Source organism: Seriola lalandi, unplaced genomic scaffold (assembly GCF_002814215.2).
Source record: "Seriola lalandi dorsalis isolate HSWRI2012SDOR001 ecotype SW California unplaced genomic scaffold, Sedor1 jcf7180002054908, whole genome shotgun sequence".
Lineage (NCBI taxonomy): Eukaryota > Metazoa > Chordata > Actinopteri > Carangiformes > Carangidae > Seriola > Seriola lalandi.
Window position 1 is genome coordinate 829945 of NW_019525460.1, and position 21055 is coordinate 850999.

The window sequence follows — 21055 nt, forward strand, 5'->3', positions numbered from 1 at the left end:
ACCAGGTTGATGTGTGTGTATATAAGATTATCCAAGGGCCCAATTTGTATTGTGCTTTGCTGGTGCGAATTCCCAAGCAAATCTGCAAATAACACTCTTGGTGCCCCTGGAGGTCTGGGGCTCCGGGGCAGTTGCCAACTCTGCCTGGTTGGTAATCCTGCCCAGACACCTCATGAAGACATTGTCAGGTATTTGGTCATTAATCAAAGTGCGAGACAAACTGAAATTTTTGACTTGATGATGGCATTAGAGGAAAAGTCCAGGGGTTACCAAAGTTATTACAATTTACCCTGAGGGGAGCATGGTCAGGTCCTATATCAAATTTCATGGGGCTCCAGCCCTGGCTGTTTTCTGTCTGCGTCAGTAGCACCTGCTGAGACACTGGTTGCTACGGTGACTGTGGGAGGGAAATAGGCACACACAATCTATTTTCTCCCTTGGCAGACACTAGCTTTTAAGATTAAACTTTTCATCGAAAATCAAATCACAGAGGGAAAACTACAAGTTGTATTGAAAAAGTTTCTTTACTACCAGCGTCCCAAGGCTTCAATGAAGATAATAATATCTTATAGGCCTATGTGTACCTACTGTTTGCAGTTGAGATTTTATTGGTGTTTAAAAAACTCCCCTCAGCTCTGTATTTGGCAATAACTTCAGAGCTGTTTCACATGGGCGTCTATGGGCGCTTTGGGCAGCACTCTGCACTTGGGGGGGGTTCACTCCTCTGAACTGAATATTTACTCTGATGATATTACATTTCTTTAGGGGAATAGCATCATAGAATAAACAACGTGTACTGTAATATTATTATACAGTATTTTATTTGATCTGATCACTCTGTTCTCATTTCCTCCTCTTTTCTTGTTTGATAGCAGATTTGTTTGCATGATGATTTTTCATTTATTCTTTCTGAGTAAACATTTTTTCTATGACACATCTCAACATTAACAATGTTATCGTTTATGTTAATATGTATCTTTATTTATTTATGTCATCTTTGACTGGATATTTACTATAACGTTTAATGTGGAGAAGTGCTAGTTGTCGTTCCCTTTATGCTTCTTACCAAAACAAAAATTATATAAAGTAAATGAGTGAATAAATAAGATGTCCGATAAGCCACCCCTATGTTATGAGCTATGTTTTGTATACTTACAGTAGGCATATAATAAAAGTTAGTCATTAATGAGGGGGCGCTCTTTCCCATATTTCCTTCCTGCCCGGGAGTTAACTGTGGCCTCTGCGTGCGTTTGTTTGTTTTTTTCCGAATGCACTTCCGGTGTTCACCGGATGTTGCTGAGGAATATTGAATCGCCTATTAAGTACAAAATCAGACCCAGCGAAATGTGTTCCTGGATGTTGGTGGAGACGTTCATGGGAAAATAGTACACTTTCCTGATATTCGCTGTTAATACCAAGCGAGCCCCGGTATATGGTAAGCATTACCCTTCCTGCGTTTATCTAGCATCTCGAATAAGGTAGCATTAACATGGCTAACTGTGTCAGCTAACGCTAGCTAAGTTGGTTTCTACTTTTTGTTTTATCCAGGCGCTTGCAGAAATTCAACTTTAAAATCAAACACTTGGTCGTTATAGGAGTGTGCACGGAATGGGTATAAAACGAATAGCCTGTTTGGAATAGCGTGTTATTTGTGCAGCATAAACGCTAGCTTCATTGACAAAAGAAACATTTTTAGTGGTGGTTGCTAATTTGGCAAAGTGGGTAACTTGTGGTTAGCTGCAAAACGGTACTTTAACATGCACCGATACAGATTTATTTTGATTCTCTTCCATATATGTCGCTGTCAAAAGCATTATAGAAAATCATTTCACGTGATCTGATTGCACCATGGTCGCTGATGCAAAACTGGAAATAGTTATCAGTTGTATCAGAAAGTAAGCGGTTCCTTTTTTAAAACTGATAACTGGTTTATACAAAGTACTGTACTGTTGAGGCAATGAAAGCAAAGTGAGGATGCTTTCAAAAACAATTAGATTAACAGTTATTTATCATTCAAAGTGCAGAAAACAGAAGAGAAACAGCACAGATTCTCCTCCATGCACTAGCATAGTTTTTAAGGTACTTGTCAGACAGGCTGTTACAAGCATCGTGTAGAACTTGCTTTAGTTCTTGTTTGGATTTAAAATTTCTGTGTATTGTGTCTTTTCATGTAATTCCAGACTAGAGCTGAACAATTTGCCAGAATATCATTGAAATTGCAGTTTGTCCATGTGCAAATGAATAACTGAAATAATTGCACTCTGGGAAGTTGCAGCAGGCATGTGTTGTTTTTTTTTTTTTTTACTACTGACTAGGGCTGAACAATTAATTTAAATATTATGGTGCTAAAGAGATGCCCCAGGCAACAAATCATATTCTCCAGATGTAAAGGAACATGCTTGTGTATTACAAGGCAAAAAAAAATCACATCATCATAACCTTTATATTTTTTTCAGTGAAAATGGAAAAAATGACCATTCTTACTGAAATCGTGACTCATATCATATTACAATCGTAATATCTATCTAAATAATGACATGATTTTTTTTGCATATTGTTCAGCCCTACTAATGACATTTCATTGACTATTTCATAAACAATTGATCAACTACTTGATTAAATAAATGGCAGATTAATTGATAAAGATAATCAGCAGTTGCAGGCCTAATATTTTGTCAAATGTCTTGCTACAGATCCAAAAAGTAACAGTTTGTTAACATGTGAATGTTTGTTGGTTGAAATGAACCTATATAGGATCTTTATAATTTTTTAAAAGTTATACCTTATTTGTTCCTAAGAGATTGGATCTTTTTTTATATGTCATGTCTTACAGTTGTGACCACATTGTCATACCTGCATTGACTTTCTGTGATGGATACAATTGGTTTCTAATTCTTTGTATGTGTCTCTTGCAGTGTTCTTGGTGTGCCTTACAAAATCGTAGACCATGATGGAGCGAAGAAAAGCCTTAACTATTCCATTTAGTGTTAACAAGGATAACTTGGTATGTATAACCCGTGTTTTTTTTTTAAATATCCAGGGTTAATGGCGTACATGTCAACTTGTAAGCTTTTAGCATGTAGCATGACTTGCTTCTCAACCTGGAAAGACGCTGTGGTGATGCTTACTTTATGCACTGATCACATACTGGTCGCAAGCTCATTGTGATCTGGGATTGCTTGGTGGCTTGACTCTGAGGTTGCTTGCTCATATATAATCTTTTTCTTGTGATTCATATATTGCTATTCTCTGTCAATCAGTATAAACACTCTCAGGGATAACAGTTAACACCTTAAGCTTATGCAGCTGCAATCAGCATATTTTTGCATAATCAAAGCTGCTACCTTGCTGCTACTATACTGCAGTTTCCATTATAAGATGCCACTAGGGCTTCAACTCAATCATCATCATTATCAGTTTATCTTCTAGTTAAATGGTTTGTCGTTTGGACTACAAAATTCTAGAAAATGGTCAAACATGCCTGTTACAGTTTCTCAAAGCTTAACTTCATCTCTTGAACAGGCTTGTTTTGACAGTCTCAAATCTAAATTTCTCATAAAGCAGAGGAAAAAAAAAAGAAGCAAATCCTCACAACCAAGAACCTGAAACTGGGGAATGTTTTGGTATTTTTTGCCTTGAAAAATTACTTCAACCCATATATATCAATCAACAAAGTAGTTGCAGATCAATCATTTGTTTAACGACTTACCAATTTACTGACCACCGTTTCAATTCTAGCTGCTATCCATAAGCATAAAAACATAATAGATAATCTCAACATAATGGATTACAGATCAAAATTGCAAGCATTGCACATTTGCCCTGGCTGTAGTTGCACATCTGTGGAAGAATTGACAAGCTCTTGGCTGTTACAGGCAATTCACGTCATACATGATATGCATGGTAACTAACCACCCTGTGAATTTTAGATGGAAAACCCACTCAAAATCCCCATGACAGGTCTTTCATCAGAATGTGGGAAGTTAGACAGACAGGTACAGCTGCATTTTAGCTCTCTGTCTGACCATATGAACAAATGTTATCATTGCTATCCATGGATTATTAGTGAGACTCACGTACACTTTCCTTCCCCTTCAACAGGTTTCCTGGACTGCATTTGCAGGTTGCAAACTCAGACATCATGATTCAAAGCCTAAAAATGGATCTGTGATTGACCACAAACATGCAGCCACGGTCACATTGGAAATGGCCAAGTAAGTGGGTGCTGACAAGAGAGTTTTGACAGATGGACTATTTTAGGCTATCGATTGCAGACTCAAATGCCTCGTCATTGTTCTACCCATTAGCTGAAACTGACAAATATATTCAGTTTTTCACACTAAACTGGGCTGAGAATTCAGTCAGTTGTTTTTCCTGTGTTGTTCATTGCAGTTTCCTAAACTTTCACAAGGTGGGGTACTCACTCCTCAAATCAAGTCTTACAGAGGTGATTTACACCAGTGTGAAATTTCTGAAACGACTGAGCATCAAATATATTGGTCATCTGTTATGTGAAAGAACAAGCAGTTTAAAGGTTTTTCCCCCCCTATGAAATAAGAACACCATGCTATGGCTTTGTCCTTTCAATACAGTGGGGACTTTGTGCTTTACTTGTTTTGATTGGTATAATGTTAAGTGGCGAGAGGTGAGGTTTGAGAAAACAATTTTTGAAACTGAAGTACCAAAGAGTTCTCACACTATTTTTAAGCTACACAGCATAAATAACATTGCTTTTTTTCCTCCAACATAATACACGTGTCCACAGTAGGTGCTATTTAGCTCATTAATACAACCACAGGATTTTTCCTTCTCGTAATACTGAACAAAGACTAACTGATACTGCATTTACTTGCAGCACTTCTGTCCTCCGGTATTTGTTTTCAGAATCTTTTGTATTATTAAATGAACTAAACGTTTAATAGCAATTATCCATAATTAAAATAAAATGGAAATAAACTCCTTTCCAACAACAAACTGAACAGCATTTTACTCATGACACCGCAATATGTTTGAGATGAAGCATAACCAGAACAGAAAGCTGTATGTTTTAAGTTAACATGGCATTTTGATAAGAGAGTATATTTCTCTAATTACACGATGATTATATTATATCACACAACTGAGTATATTTGTGTGTAAAAAGGTTATCTTCCTCCCAAGTTCGTTCTTTCTCTGACAGGTATGTCTTGTGCCTGTGTGTACAGTATTAATTTTGCCCAGTGCCCCAAGCTGCACTGTTTAAAGGGAAGATTGTTTATAAGCAACATGACTCAAGGCCATGCTTATCATGACTGCACACACAGCTTATCTACAAGAGCAGACCCCTCCCTGTTTATCAGCTATAAGTCAGAATACCTTGATGGGGCACCATGTTGCAGAGAAGACGCTGATCTAGGGAGATTGTGAATAAATATTTCTGTGTTTTGTCCTGTAGGAGGAAGCCCTGTCTGGTCCTGACAGATGTCCTGAAGACAGAGCATGGCAAGACATATATTGAAAGGATAAAACAGAGTCATACCATGGGAAACGAAGGACAAATGTCAAGTACGCGGAGGGAGAGTGGTCGGTGCAGAGAGGAACCTCTGGCCTGCAGAGAAAGGAGATCCAGTCAGAGGGAGGTCAACAATGATAAGAGCAAGAGTTTAACCCCTAATCACAACCAGAGGCCGAACTCTTCACCCACTCAAAGGTAGGAAGTTAAACTGTTAAAGGAATATTTAGAAGTTTTTGGAAATAAGCTTTTTTTGCAGAGAGCTGGATGAGAACATCAACACTACTCATGTCTTTCTGTTAAATATAAGGCTACAGCCGGGAGCCATTTAACTTAACATAAAAACTGGACCTAAGGTGAAACGGCTAGCCTGGTTCTGTCCGCGCAAAAACAAAATCCACCAACCAGCATCCCTAAAGCTCACTCACATGTTATATATTGTAGGTTCAATCCATACAAAAACCGAAGTGTAAGAACAAGAAGTTGTAATTCTACCATGCTCGACTGTTTCTTGGCTGAGAGCAACGTACTTTCCTCTCACACCCACAACACTGAACACTGCCCATTTTGGATTTAGGAAAGCTGGTCACCTAGTGAATTATTGAAACAGTTTCTCCCACTACTGCCATTGTTTTTGTTTTAAATTGTAATTTTTTAATGGCCATGGAGCTCAGGAATTTTACAGCGTGGTGAATGGCATAAAGTGGCCGCCTGTTCTGCCCGTGGCTTCTGCACAGGACATCTTTATTCCTGCTGGCTTGCAGCGTCTCTGCAATAATAATAATCCCATAGATAGACAGCTTCAGCAGACAGAGGGAGACTAACTGCCTTAGGTACCTGACTGTGAATAATTAGTCAGAAAATGTAACCTACTTGCCTGAACAGCTTGTCCGCTCATTTTGTTCTAAAAAAAAAAAAAAAAGATTGTCGTTGGAGAATGTCGCTTTGTCTGACATATGATGCTGTACTGGTATTTCCTCAAGAGAGAGACTAAACTTCAATAGTCAGGAAAGTGTGGTAGGTGGTTTTTGAATAATGAACAAAAATAGCCATAAAAGCAGGAGGAGGTAGTCTTTATTAGGGTAATTTCATCTATTTGTTTTTGGTTAGTTTAAACAGAAATTAGCTTTTAATGGTGTTTGGCTCGGCCAGCTGCATCCTTGGCTCTCTGTATTTTCCAGGCTGAGGACTTGATTTTGTTTGGAATAATAGAGGGATTTCACAGCTCGAAATTCTGGTTCAGATATGTGTTTCGGCATTTTTTTTAAAGCATTTTAGCTTTGCCCTGGATAGGTGGGTTTGCTAGAAATGAGAATAATGTCTGCAGCATGATCAAAGCATGGTGTTATTTTTCTCTCCTCAGGTCAAGACTCAGGAGAAGGTTACAAAATGATGACGCCGAAGATGACAAAGACGAAAACAAAGATATTGAGGAGGTGATAATAGGGAAGGACAATGGAGCTGACTACAAATTTGCTGAAGTTGTAGGTGGGTAAACACATGAAGGATTCAGATACATGGTTATTGATGTAATGCTAATCTCCACCTTTATTGTACTTCACTGAGTTATTCTGATGGTGTTAGTTTTAGCCTTGAATCACTATTGTTTTTACTCCCTGGGAAGCATCACCTTTCCCTTTTTCCCACTCTCCTCTGACCTTGCTGAAGGGTTTCTCTTAAATGTCTTTTAATGTTGGAGTTCTCCCAGTCTGAGAGGTTTATTGACACTCCTGGCCTTGCTTCCATACTGAATGAAGAAATGCTGGACAAAACACAACAGAATTTACTCTGCTATTCCCCAACGTGTATTCACAAATTCATTTGCAAGTTCACAATTTAGCAATGTTTTTCCTGTCCTTCCAGGACACACCCACGAGGATACACCTGAATACAACCAAGGGCGTGTTCTGTCCTACTAGAGACAGACTAGAGAAAATGACATTTTCTCTCCTAGAAAGGAGATTGACAGTAATCTTACTCAGTCACATTTCCATAACACTCCAACTCCGCACAAGTCTGAAACTAGTGCCATCAGTCCTAGTTGGACATGTCTATGTTTATTTCAGGATGATAGGTTGATCACTGTTTCTCTGTCTCATATAGATTGTGGGTTGTCAGTGAGCTGGAAACCTGCCAAGGATACAGGAGGTTGTGATGAGTTCTCCCCAGCGAGCATCAAGGACAGGTGGATTGATCCAGAAAAAGAACAGCAGCACAGTTTGGTGGGTACTGTACAGAGTCAAGGCTTTAAAACTCAGAACTTACCAAAGATAACCAACTATAACCAAACCTAACTCATTCCCACAAAAGGCAGAAAATAAAAGCCCAGACTTGTGCCTTTTTCTGTAAATGTGGAAATTTTCATGTTAGCCTCATGTTCAGAATAAGCCCTTGAATATTTTTTCCACAATAGTCATCACGCTCATCTTACTTGGCAGAAATATTTCAGTAACACTCCACCACTGCACAAGTCTGAAATTAGTGCCATGACCTTGATGTAAAAGTCGCAGCGTTTTCTGTTTGCATCCATGCCAAATGTATGAAAATATGGATACCCAGCAAAACGCTTTACATGCAGCTAGCGAACAAATAGTCCAACAGCTTATCATTCCATGCTCGGCGCGGAGTGATAGGCAGAAAAAATGCCTGTTTCAACAGTGAAATTGGTGAGAAAACATCTTTGGGATACACTACTGACAAGTGGCGGCGATATTCATGAATGACACATTCAATGGTCAAACAAGTTTTAAAATCCATCACTGATGCAGCCTGTGAGAGAATTGAGAAGAGAGATCTCAATTCTCTCACAGGCTTCTCTCTTCCAGTATCAGTACTGTCCAACTCACAGCTGTTCTCCAGTGGTGCAACCACTCCTTCCTGCACCAAGTGGCAGATACTGTGTGAGCATTGTGGTGCTGTCGAAGATGGTTGTCATGTTTGAAGTTTAAATTTATGGATCAAATTTTGAGATAAAGCAACAAAACGGCAAAGTTGAAAACAATGCAACTTAACAGAAAGATTTTTATCTTATCCTATTCGACAAAACCAATACTTCAAAGCCAAAGCCATTGCTTTTACGGTTGAAGAAGCCATCAAATATCACTTATTTCATGCATTAAAAGGGGTTCTTTTAATATATATATTTATTTTAAATCTTCCAATTTCTCATCTGTTTGAACATAGAACATTGCACTATATTCTCTGATGTGTCTGTATGACTTGTCTGATGATTATACAACAAAAATGATGCATTGTATTCTGTGGTGTTTCAACAGAAGAGGAAAAGAAGGGATACGGAGTCCCAGTGCAATGGAACAGGCAGCCCCAAACGGCACCGTGAGAGTGTGCTTCGCCTCACTGGGGAAGATGGAAGAGATGGAGGACCGGTCCCTGCAAGTGTTTGTCTAGAAGAAAGTCGAGAGGATATCGATTTGGAGAGCCTGGACCGTAGCATTGTACAATTCACTGTGGGAGGAGATGATACAACAGCAATTCTGGTCCCGATCCTCAATCCAAGTATAGAGAGCCAGGACAGTCCAACCAAGAGCGGCCCCTCTGAACCAAGTGAGTACACAAACACAGGAAGACTGATGCTAGATCAGCTTTTAAACTTGGTAATTTCATTGAATCCATCTGTGAGGAAACAGTGGCTTGAGTAGCCACCACGTAGCTTGATATCATTTAGCATTTTCTGTGCTTGAGCCTGATATCGATATATAAGCAAAATCCAAGAAAGCATCTGATTTAAAAGCTAAGTGCTCAGGTTCTGGCCAAGCTTTCTGAAAATGACTCTAGAGAACACTTTGGAGGAACAGGCATAATAAAATGATCTACTACATAATCACATATTCCTCTAGCTAAGAATATCAGGACTTCCAGCCGTTTGAATAGAGTGGTTGAGAGTAAAAAGAAATCTGACAACAGTATATTTGTATACGTGTTCATTTCTGTACATAAACATGTATCAAACATTTCCGGTAAAGAACCTCTTAAATTTCTTTGAAATTGTGAGCAAGATATGGACTTTTAAGTTTTGAATTTTCTGTATGTGAGTGATTGCTGTGGGTGACATTAGTCAGGTACCACTCACTCAAACAGTGGTTTAGTTACAGCTTGAGCAGTGGTGAGGCTCAGTAACATGTGAAGAACAATTTTTTTTTTTTAAACGCGTGAACATTTATTATTGATCTTTGAAACTGCAGTCTGACAAAAAAAAAAAAAAAAACTTAACCCAATAACAGCTTAAGAGCTTTTCTTACAAAAAAATACTCTCTTTTCTGTCTTATATGACAATTGCAAAGTAAATTAAGCTATGTGTAAATATTTTCCTCTGTCATTTGAGCTGAGCATCTTTTTGAGCATCATATTTTTTTTTGTAAGTTATTGTTACTTTGTCTTGAAACTATTTTTTCGCTGCCTTTTTTTAAAGCATCCACATGTGTTTTCTAGGATTACTACTTCCCTTGCTCTCTTACAAAGCCTATTACACACAGTGTCAAATAAGGACACGAATGTGCTTGGGACTGTGATTGTCTTTAAGCCTTATTTCCAAGTAAACGGCACACTGATGTGTTCATCTTCATGCTTGTATTTCAGTTGTGCTGTCCAGTGATGATGATGGTGGTGATGATGATGATGATGATGATGATGATGATGAGAGCGGCGATGTTCCTGTGAACCGCAGCCCAGCGGTCCATAGAAAAGAAAACACAGTAATACAGGGCAAATCTTCAAAGAAAGCTGTGGTCAAGCAGCAAGAAGCTTCTGACGTACAGGAAATGCAGGTTGGCAGAATGTGTCCCTGTGTTATTTGATCCGCACCTCAATACAACTGAAACATATTAAAATAATCTCAAGAATGCAGGTTTTGATTTTTATGTTGAGGTTGTAATGTGAAAGAATCTAGTTTCTTCAAAGGGTTACAGACTCTGTGTCATTTCACATTACGCATAGGAAACAACCTTGTACAGGTTTCTAAACCGAGCTGAGTTAATGCCCAGATTAGCATGACATCACGGGGGGTGTTTTAGAGACATCATGCAGGGCATACGGTTTTACCTCACTCCAGGGGGTCCTGCTTACCACCCACTAATTGACTGAAACAAATGAGAGAATGCTTCCCTGTGTAACGGCCACTTAGTTTGTGCCTGACTCACCGAGATTAGAACAGACACGAGTCGTGTAAGAGAAGGCTCTTGGAATAAATTAAAAGGAAAATTCTGGTTATTCTCAACATATGCACCATTTTTCTGGTTCTAGCTACCATGTTATTTTATGCCACAAACTCCAGGAGATGAATCAAAAAAGATTAATGCATGTCTCTGTGATAGTGCCTCCAAATTTCAGGCCCAGCTCACATTTTACACTCAGCTGTTGAGCCCTTCCCCCTACAAACACAAGCATTTTCATCTAGAGCTGAGTGCAAAAACCTTGAGCTGACATGAACTTCAGACATTTCATTATCATTCAACTGACAGAGCAGATAGCAGAGTTACCTGTTGTAGCAGATTTTAGTCAGACATGAAAGGTGGAGAAGGATTTTTAGCCCCCTTCTACTCTGGTACCCAGTGTGAATTAACGGCATTGTAAATAACATATGAAGATATTATTTTGTTGTTGTGTGAGAAGTTGTCCAGAGATGGCCAAAGAAAGAAGATAACACATGTGCTGGGCAACATTGTAAACAAGATATTAAGTCTCATTCATTAATCTTTTTTTTTTTCTTTGAAAGGCCAGACAGCGAAATGGTTATAAGTCAGGATTTTTCTGAAATGGGATTTGTGAATAAATGCCACACAAGTTTTTTGCACAATTAAAGATCAAATCTGTGTGATTTACTATTTCACAAATGAAAGCAATCATGAGATACTGAAGTGGAAAAAAAAAAAAAAAATCCTCACTTCAATTGTGAGATGTAATTCTTAGTCATAAGTGCAGCAGGATCTCAGAAACTACACTGATGTCACTTTAAGTTTGCTCTCTTGCTGAGAGGATTGTCTGAATTGAAAAAGTGCTACATGAGAGTCCTCTTACTGATGATAAACCTATACCGAGGTTGGTAGTGGCAACACTGCTTTTAATTTGTCTATATGGGAAAGGTTGTTCTTGCTTAAATGTTGAAGTTTTGTCATTGTAACAAGATATTCTTCATAGGGTTTGGTTATTATTATGTCGGTTTTGATGACAAGACACTTTTCTTATGCATAAAAATAGCTGCATTCAGTAGTCAACAATAGTGTCATTCCTGGTACTGCCACTTGATGGCGCCAAAGTAAAGAATTTCCAAATCCTACACATAATAGCTTAACATTATTGAAATTGGAAAAAAAATAACCTTCTTATTATTATTGGATTTAAGCAGATTGCATGATCGTATTGCTAGATCTGTATTATCTGTATTATTTATTATGTTGATTTACCAACAGTGTTTGCATCACAAACTGTTGTATGTGTGTGTTGCAGGTGTTGCATGTAGTTGGAGAAGAGCCTCCTGGTTCAGTGGCACTCTCTTCCACCCCCAGGGTAGACTACTCCTGCATGGGCTTAGCCTTCTCTACCCTGTACTGTGGAAGTTACCGCGGGAAGGCCAATGGAGACATTTTGGTAACCTGACTGAGCCACAAACATGCATTTTGCTGATCACATCAGGTATTCAAATCATCATTCCAGGAGATGAAATGCAACTAATGTTTTCCTCTCCTTTCACAGGTGGCAGACCATGAAATCATCATCCCACTGAAAGGTAAAACTTTTGAAAAGTTTTTAAACACTGAAGTTGAATCGCAGTGTTCGTAGAGCGGCTGTGGTCCGCCTGTGACCTTTGGCCTGGATTGTATAAACTCTGACCCAAGAGAGACCCATCGCATCTTATTTTGGCCATGCTGTCTGCACACCATCTTCCCCCAGCTTAGTGGTCTATTTCAGATAGTAAAGTGTCTGTTCTTGGATTAGACCCTCAAGGCCCTTGTGCACTTTCACCTCTGACCTGGTGAAATCTCCCCTTCAGGGAACTAATGTGGTTATCCCATGACATTTGATTTTGACTTGAGTGTAAGAACAAATCAAGACTCAATAACCTTGCATGAAAGAATGCCTGGTTACTTTAGCCTTGGTTCTAGCCTTGAGAAGTTTCTCAATTATTTACAGGATGTAGACAGTGAAGCTCTGCAATTTTTTTTGCACAGCAAAATTATATTGAGACTTTTAGCCATGCCATCAACGTACTGTTGATAAATCCAAATAACTGTATGTGAACCCTCAACTTTTCCTCTAGCACCTTTTTAATAGCATATTTTGATTGCAGAGATTGAATCAGTATATAGGGTTGTATAAGTTGATGAAATGCTTTTACTGCAATTTCAGGGGAAAATGCAAGGTGTATTCCTGTGGTGTGTGTTAAAGAAACAACAGTGTTGATACCAGCACTGCAGGCTGCTAAGCTAACCTGATATCCTTGTCCTACCCCAGACACGAGGGAACAGGTGGAGGTGATGTTAACCTTGAAGCGCAAAGAGCTGAGGAGGTACAGTGTTTGGGAGCAGCAGGAAATGGAGATGCGGGACCTTCACTTTAAGGTTGATAAGGATCCTTTCCCTGTCGCCATCCTTCTGCTCTGCGTGTCAGAAACTGCTGCAGCTGCTGTACAGCGGGACCTCTGCAAACTGTGTTTCAAACAAGATGGAACCACGAACCCTGGTGAGTTTGCTGTAATGCTCTCAGTTTAAATACATGTTCAGTGCTTGGAGTCAGACTCGTATCTCTAAATGTTTTTTTGGAGACGTGGCATTTAGGTTGCCTTCGCTCTAAATCTTATTTCTGAGATACATCTTTTGCTATACAAATTCCTGATATAATTTCCAGTATTGTTTGATACGTCACATTATTCTCAATGTAAATCTGCATGGTGCATGATATTGGTGTTGTGATCTTTTTATTTCAACAGGCAAGGCCAGTCCCTTCATCCTGCTGACTCTGAGAGATCCTCTAGAGGGAATGGAGGGGGCTTTATTGCGCTCCCTCCTCGACATTGACTGTCTCAACAGTCTGACACATGAACAGTCTGTTGTAACCCATAGTGAAGACAGATTCAATTATTGGGAAGCTATCCACACTCCGGTTCTTTCTCTGGATGATAGCATAGAGCTGATTAAAAGAACTGGACTGGACTCACACCTGCTGTCTCTGCTGGGCCTGGAGAGCACTGACCCTGACCCTGACCTTAACACTGACCAGGGCAGTTCACATTCTGACACAGACGAAAGCAACACACCATACAACCAGCTGGAGGTTGAGCTGCATAAAGAGACAGTCCAGGAGCTGGAGACAGCACCAGAGCAAGACACAGGGACAAAACTCAGACCAGAGGAGGATAAGGAAGAACAAGAGCTTGAACATCCCTCTGAGGTAATTGGTCACCAACCTTTTTGGCTTTTGACCTGATAGAATGATGCAACATATACATCAACAGAGGATGCATCTGTTTACTGATGTATGACTAGTTTAATCAGAGTGACTTTCCTTCGTGTATTTGAATCATTTCAAATTGTGCTATGTCACATGAGAAATTGGAGGACAATGTACAATGTGCTGTTATGAATTTCCTTCCACAGGAGAGAAAGAAGGAACCCTCCCCTGTATACACACTGTGCCATCGTAGAACCAAAGGATCATACTTTGTGTCCCTGTGTAAACCAGACTCAGCATGGACTAAATTTAAACACCAGGGTCTGCCCCGCAGGCAAGTTACCTACATCATTTCATATGCAGCCTGGTCCAGCCGGGATTGGCATTTGACTCCCAGATGAGGATCTTTGCTGCCACTAGAGTTCACTTTTAGGACTAGGAACATAATAGATATTAGGGATTCAAAGATCCAAGGCTTTTGCTCTGGGTTCTGATACCTCTGTTTCATTCCTCCTCTTTTAAGGTTGATCCAGTTTCCTCCTCCTCCACTAAAAGGAGGAATAACTGTTACAATGGAGGACCTGCAGTGCCTTGACAGTGGGCAGTTCCTCAACGATGTTATCATCGATTTTTACCTCAAGTAAGTAACACATTTTGAAACAAAAGTTTTCAAATTTTCTTTGCTTCCTCGTGTGTTTGTGGAGAAGACATCGACTTTGAAAATGATTGTGTTGAAACAGATACCTCCTCCAGAATGTGTCTGCTGCTGTGGCCGAGCGCTCCCACGTCTTCAGCAGCTTCTTCTACAAGCAGCTGACGCGGAGGGACAACGCCAGCGAGGGTGGCACCAGTGACTCGTAAGTAGTGCTGGCAAAGTTTGGTATGCGCTGGGTCTGCACTGGTATCTACTGCCTCCGGGAAACAGCCTTGCACTGACAAAAGTTATCGCCTTCTCCCACCTGATCCGCTTTTATATATCACCTTAACTAACTGCCAGAGACCGAAATGGAAGCATTATATCCTTAAAGAGATTATAAACTCACTCGAGGACTGTGTGACAAAGTTTAGCTTTAAGCAGTGCAGGTAGAGACAGACTGACAGATGTTTTCCCCCTCACAGCTTACTATAGCTGAATCCGCTCACTGCTGAGACCACGCAGCACTACAGACTCTGCATACTCACCTTGACCTGACTCAACTACGCTTCATATTTCTTAGGCGTCTTGTTTCCTCTTCTGTTATAGTACAACATACGAATGAGTTGGTAAATTTATATATATATAAATGTATGTGTATATATATATTTATTTATTTATTTATTTTTGTTTCTTGTCACAATAAAAAAAAAACAAAAAAAACAATTCTATGATTTCACAATTTATCACCTTAATCTTTCCTTTAACTTAACCTTTAGCTTAATATTTTGGAAGGATATTGAGGCATAAATTGCTTTACTTCTGTTCAGTGACAGTGCATCCTATTAGCATGTCCTGTAGCTTAACAGGTGCACAACGCCAAAGACTTGAAAGACAAGTTCAATATATTTAGAGACCTTGTTTATAAAGGAGCATCATAACATTCAAACTTCCTGGCACTGCTCTGTCTACGGGTATTTGTGTGTATATGTGTAACAACTTGTGAAACACTATAAAAACATGTTTCCCTGTCTTGTGTGTGTGTGTGCGTGTGTGTGTGTGTGTGTAACCAGCTGTCAGAGGCAAAGGCGGCACCAACGGGTGAAGACATGGACACGCCATGTGGACATCTTCCAAAAAGACTTCCTGTTTGTGCCTGTCAATCAGGAGTGAGTTAAATATATGAAAAGGTGTATTGTACAGACATTTGTTTTTGAATGTCACATTACATATCACTTTGCTTTTGTCTGTTTAGGGCTCATTGGTATTTAGTTGTCATTTGCTTTCCTGGGCTGAATGAGCCAAAACTTGAGGCCTGGACTGGCCTAGACCCAAAGGCAGAAAAGAGCCATGGTGGGACAGATGAGTCACAGGATCAAGATGACTCTCAAGGATCTAAAAGTCCCAATGATAACACAGAGACACCACCTACATTAAACCACAGTGACAACGTCAACACAGAGACAGGTTGGTTTGGCTGAATGATATATAAAATTACTTTCTGCTACTACTTGTGTATTTTTTAAGCACTTCTTTGATTTACACTGTGATTATAGCAGTGATGGGGAAGCTGAAGGTTTGTTGTTGTTTTTATCTTTTAGAAAAGGCTCAAGAAGAATCCACCAAAGACCCACCACCTGTTCGAGTGGTAAGAAATGATACTGTTTTGTGCTCGTCATGATTTACAGTATTTTTTCTTTTATTGCGCAAGCAAATTTTTAACAATTTTGTCTTTATTTGTTCATCCACATCTGTTCTGTGTAATTATTTCTTTGTTTGTCTTTGTTTGTAGAACTGCACTGAGAAGACCTTCCAGGAAAAGGCTGTTTGCAAGAGGTGAGCGTGTTGGTAGAGTTATGCTATTCTTCTACAGTGACCATCTGATCTGACCATCTGTTTCTGATTTTCACATGACGCCCCTCAGATTATGTTTCCATACTTATTGTTTGCAACAAATTATATATAGGTCCTTCAGTACTATGTGGACATAGACTACAAATAAAAAGTCAGGGCAGGTCAAAGGCATGTTCAGACCTCTCTGGTTCTGTTTTCTTTTTGCAGGTCTGTAGTGTTATACACGTTACAGCAGCATCTTTCAGTGTGGTTGGTTTACAGTTGTATGCACACTAACCTGTACATGTGGAAAAATGATCCATAATAATATAATGTGGAATCAAGCATTGATTGACAGCTGTGCTTCTTCTGTCTGCAGGCCGTGTATTCTCATCATGGATTCCCTCAAAATTTCTCTTCACGAGCGAGTCTTCAAACTCTTACGGGAGTAAGTATGACACTTTCGGTCCCTCTGTCTGCAGCTGTATTGGTGTGTTTATTTCTGTGTTTAAGACACATTTGTCTCACAGGTACTTGCAGTCGGAGTGGGAGGTCCGTCGTGGCTCATCAAGGGACTTTGGTCCTGATCAGATGAAAAGCTCACATTGCCAAGTTCCCCTTCAGGACAACAGCAGTGACTGTGGCCTTTATCTGCTGCAATATGTTGAGAGTTTTTTGAAGGTAAAGAACTTGTCATCTTTTTTTTTTTTTTTTTTTAGGGCTCACACAGTCTGATATGTTTTAAAAAACGGCGACTGCTATATTCAATCAGCAGCAGCTTTAAATTTGAACTCAGCTCAACATTCAAAGGGATTTTAAGTCATGTTCACAGTGAGAAACAACTTCTGCTTGTCCCTCTGCTCTCAGGATCCTGTGGTACACTTTGCCCTCCCCCTAAACCTACAACGATGGTTCCCGCGGCAGAAGGTGCGGAGGAAACGAGACGAAATCAGAGATCTGGTACTTAACCTTTACCGGCAGCAGAATCTGGATAATAACAGATAGACACAGGAGCAGCTCTACTGCTCAGTGCGTCACATTCCTGTAGCCGATATAAATCACTGCTCATACTGAGCAACGGACATTTCAGCGTGATCTGAAAATATTTCCTTTTAGATTTTGTTGTTTTATGCATTGACTTGAACAAACCATATAAACCTTTGGCTGTCTGTGGAAGTGGATATGAAGGCATCAGTTAATTCAAACTAAACAAGTTAGCTGTCTATTGAACTAGAAATCCTTTTAATATTAATTCCATTATTTCAAGACAAGCAAATGTTTGTACACCCCAAGACTTTTTACGATTGTTTTTATGCTGCAAGACATTTTATGAAATGAATTATTTGTATTTAATTTTCTATGTAGAATTATAAGTCAAAGAAGATATTGTGTCTGTTTAACACTTAGTTTGCAAAAAGTAGTTTGTACAAGTCCATTTCAGTTTCCCTGCTGAATTTCATTTTCAAATGTTATCCCACTGAAGCCTCAGGAACTGGAATCTGCCCCAACATGAAACGGCAATTCCATCAGTTTCCCCCTGTTGGATACATGGAACAACAGAGCATCTCCTTCAGTCACTCAGTGCCTCATTTACAGGCCTGTTAGCTTCCATGTGCCAGACAGGACACCTGGCAGTGTGAACTAAGATCATTCACTCATCTTCTCTTTGCAACGAAGCCAAACTCTGTATGCCCTGCTCTGTATTTAAGCTAAACTGAGATCATATTGAGACACAGACACACCACCTTAATTTGCAGACATAGGCAGAACTACACTAAACCAGAATATCACACTATTAGCAGCTAATCATTATTTTCATTATACATTAATCCACCAATTATTTTCTCGATTATTCGATGCATCGCCTCGTCTACAAAAGTCCATAAAACGGTGAAAAATACCAGTCACACTTTCCTAAAGCTCCAGGTGATGTCGCCTTATCACCCATTTTGTTCTTAATCTGCTCAAAATCCAAAGATATGGAAGTTGCCATCACGCAAACGGAAGAAAAGAAGATAATCTCCACCAATAACAAGCTGGAGCCATGAATAGATCATGAGAATAGTTTTTATGTAGATCGACTAATTGCTTGATCAAGAAAATATAGACTATTCTACTAAAGTGTTTGGAAATGTTTTTGATACTAACAAGACATTGAAGTTCTTTTGTCTTTTTGTCTCTTCTGTTTGACCAAATTTGACAAGTGAATCCTCTGAAATTTAGTGGCTGCTATTGTGTAAATGACTAAAGTAATAGCTACAGTACACACTGTAGTCTAAGAGGAAACATTTTGGTACACAATGTGGGAAGAGTGGTCATCCATCATGCTGTCCAAATCATAGAAGGCTGTGTGTTGTGTTAATACTTTATTTTCACAGTCAACTCTGGTTTCTTACATACGGCATATAAGTTTTCTGAATCTTCTTTTCATACAATTGCAATTTGGAAAAAGTTAAGGGGTGCACATACATTGGCATGTAACAGTTTGCTGTTTCAAGGTAAAAACTTACTTAATTAAGACCTTTAATGACCCTTAGAGATGTTGCAGTCCATCACTATTATTGCTTAAATTCTCAACAGAGATAATAGTCTTGATAGTCAAGAGTGTTTTTCCTTTATGACGTCCTCGATGCCATGTTTCTTTTTTAGACATCGTGATGGATGAATGTACAGGAGCTGATTCCAAAATATCTTTGGTTCCAATGGTGTATTAAAACTTCTAGACCAAACTACTTGTTATTTCGGTGTTATTTTTTTCTTGGTAGCTGCATTGAGCAAGCCCAGCATGTTCTGGATGAAGTGTGGACGATGTTTGGGTTTAGTCCTGACTTTTGACCTGTTTTCCCTCCTGGTTTTCACAAGATGAGGATTAGTGATTAGTAACAAAAACAGAGACCGCATGTCTGCTTTGTAAATCAGTTGATTGATGCCTTTTTATGTTTTAGAAATCTTTGTTGGCTCTTGTTCTGCAAAACCATTTCTTTGGTTCCTTTTTGTAATTCGTTATAATTCTCTTTTTGACCAGAAGGGAAATGCCTGTACATTACAATGCTTGCCAATATAATCTGTTCAGAGGGTTACATGGTCAGCTTAGGTGTATTTATTGTCTCAGTCAGTCAGATCCCTTCACAGTCTGACTCTTAGTAATCCCCCTCCCATTCTGTATGGCACTGTGCTGCAGTCATTGCATCTACATTAGCAAACCTCTGTGGGTGGTCAGCCCTGTCCACTGTCTGCACACGGTATTGCTAACACGGTCTTTGAAATGGTGATATTAGGAGCAGAGGAGCGTTTCACATTGCTTCACTGGCGTCTCTCACTTAGGAATGCACAGCGATTTGACTGAGTAAAGCCACTGCCATTTACACCTACTTGGCTCCCCTGTGAGCCGTCCATGATCTCAGGTTACAGGATCAAGTTCTCGTTGGAATTAGAAGACACGTATAAAAACAAGTATTTTATTTATGGGGCAGAAAGCCTAAGATATAACTATTTAACTGCACGAAATGCTGGCAATATTATCTAACTTGACACCTTCACATGCTATAGTGGACTTTAAATTGTGAGTGAGACTTTTCCCCTTTAAACTCAAATGCTTAAATTTAAATCACTGTTGGGTTGGAGTTGGACCCACGACCCTTTGCTGCATGTCATCCTCTCTCTCTCCCTGACTTTCCTGTCTGTCTCATTGCACTATTACAATAAAGGCAAAAATGCCCCCCAAAAAAATAAAAATCCATTTCACTAAATGCTTTGTTTTTCTTCTCCCCCCCCCATTAATCATCTCGCTAACACATTAACACACTCCCAGATTAATCATGTGACCGTTTTCAAGGGAGCAGACCCCTAACCATCTAACCGTACATAGTGAAAATGCAGAACAAGTACTTTTACTATCGATACAGAAGTATCAAATCATATTTCTGTGCTTTTACTTGAGTAAGACTTTGAATCCAGGACTTTTAAGTGTCATGCAAAGTTTCCATTTGCTCAGTGAAATATCTTCACGTCTACCTGATAGATCTGCACGAAATTGTGTGCTTCCTTCCTTGACTTTAGGGGATCCCTTGACTTTTCCTCTAGTGCCACCATGAGGTTGACACTTATGGATTGAGTGAACTATCTCAACAATTGTCGGGCAGGATTGCTGTTGAGTTTCGTACGGACATTCATGTTCATGAGATGATGAATATTAACGGCTTTGGTGATTCCTTGACTTTCACTCTGAGCATATCAGGTGAAAATTTCACTTTATCCTCACTTGGTTTATGACCAGATACTTGCAAAACGAATGACGTTCCCATCAGCCTCATCTGTTCTGTGTACTTCGTGCTAATTCGCAAATATTTGGTGACATGCCAGATTTAAGTCATATTTCAAGTAACAGAATTTCCCTATAAGTTTGTTTGCTGCCATTACTTGCTCCATTGTTCTGTCTTCACACATGTGTAAAACGGCTATTTAAGGATAAGAAGAGGCAGATTTCCCTTTTAAAAACAGGATAAACCCCGTAGGAAGAGTTCGGGGTTAAAGGTCGACCCCGGACTAAGCCCATGACTCTCACTGCTGTCGATATATATGCATAGTGAGAGGATTTCAGTTGCCGTGCCTTAGCTCATCACCTCAGCTGCTCAACCAACTACATTTATATTCACTGTAATTTAGAGTTCTGAGTGTGGGATTTGTTTAAAACT

The 21055-nt window shown here is 39.5% G+C and overlaps 1 protein-coding gene across 2 annotated transcripts; it reads left to right on the top strand.

The window, feature by feature from the left end:
• Positions 1 to 1284: 1284 nt before the first annotated feature.
• On the top strand, positions 1285 to 19090 carry LOC111673043 (uncharacterized). 2 transcript variants are annotated; one of them, XM_023430683.2, is made up of 23 exons: positions 1285 to 1435; positions 2916 to 3004; positions 3930 to 3995; positions 4102 to 4214; positions 5435 to 5689; positions 6855 to 6979; positions 7595 to 7713; positions 8767 to 9055; positions 10088 to 10275; positions 11954 to 12094; positions 12200 to 12233; positions 12959 to 13186; positions 13434 to 13894; positions 14101 to 14228; positions 14418 to 14534; positions 14635 to 14751; positions 15602 to 15697; positions 15784 to 15995; positions 16130 to 16176; positions 16321 to 16364; positions 16741 to 16809; positions 16892 to 17042; positions 17229 to 19090. In XM_023430683.2, exons 2-23 carry the CDS (start codon positions 2948 to 2950, stop codon positions 17364 to 17366), a joined length of 3195 nt encoding a protein of 1064 aa, XP_023286451.1. In that variant the 5' UTR covers positions 1285 to 1435; positions 2916 to 2947; the 3' UTR covers positions 17367 to 19090. The 2 variants fall into 2 exon arrangements, with proteins under 2 accessions (XP_023286451.1, XP_023286452.1); XM_023430684.2 differs by lacking the exon at positions 3930 to 3995.
• Positions 19091 to 21055: the final 1965 nt, after the last annotated feature.

What these genes read in the sequence shown, in the direction of transcription:
- LOC111673043 (XM_023430683.2), top strand. Translation starts at nt 2,948, where the DNA reads ATGATGGAGCGAAGAAAAGCCTTAACTATTCCATTTAGTGTTAACAAG. An exon ending in AGGCCAATGGAGACATTTTG is followed by an intron (nt 12,095 to 12,199) that starts GTAACCTGACTG and finishes CTCCTTTCACAG; the next exon opens with GTGGCAGACCATGAAATCAT. An exon ending in ACCCACCACCTGTTCGAGTG is followed by an intron (nt 16,177 to 16,320) that starts GTAAGAAATGAT and finishes CTTTGTTTGTAG; the next exon opens with AACTGCACTGAGAAGACCTT.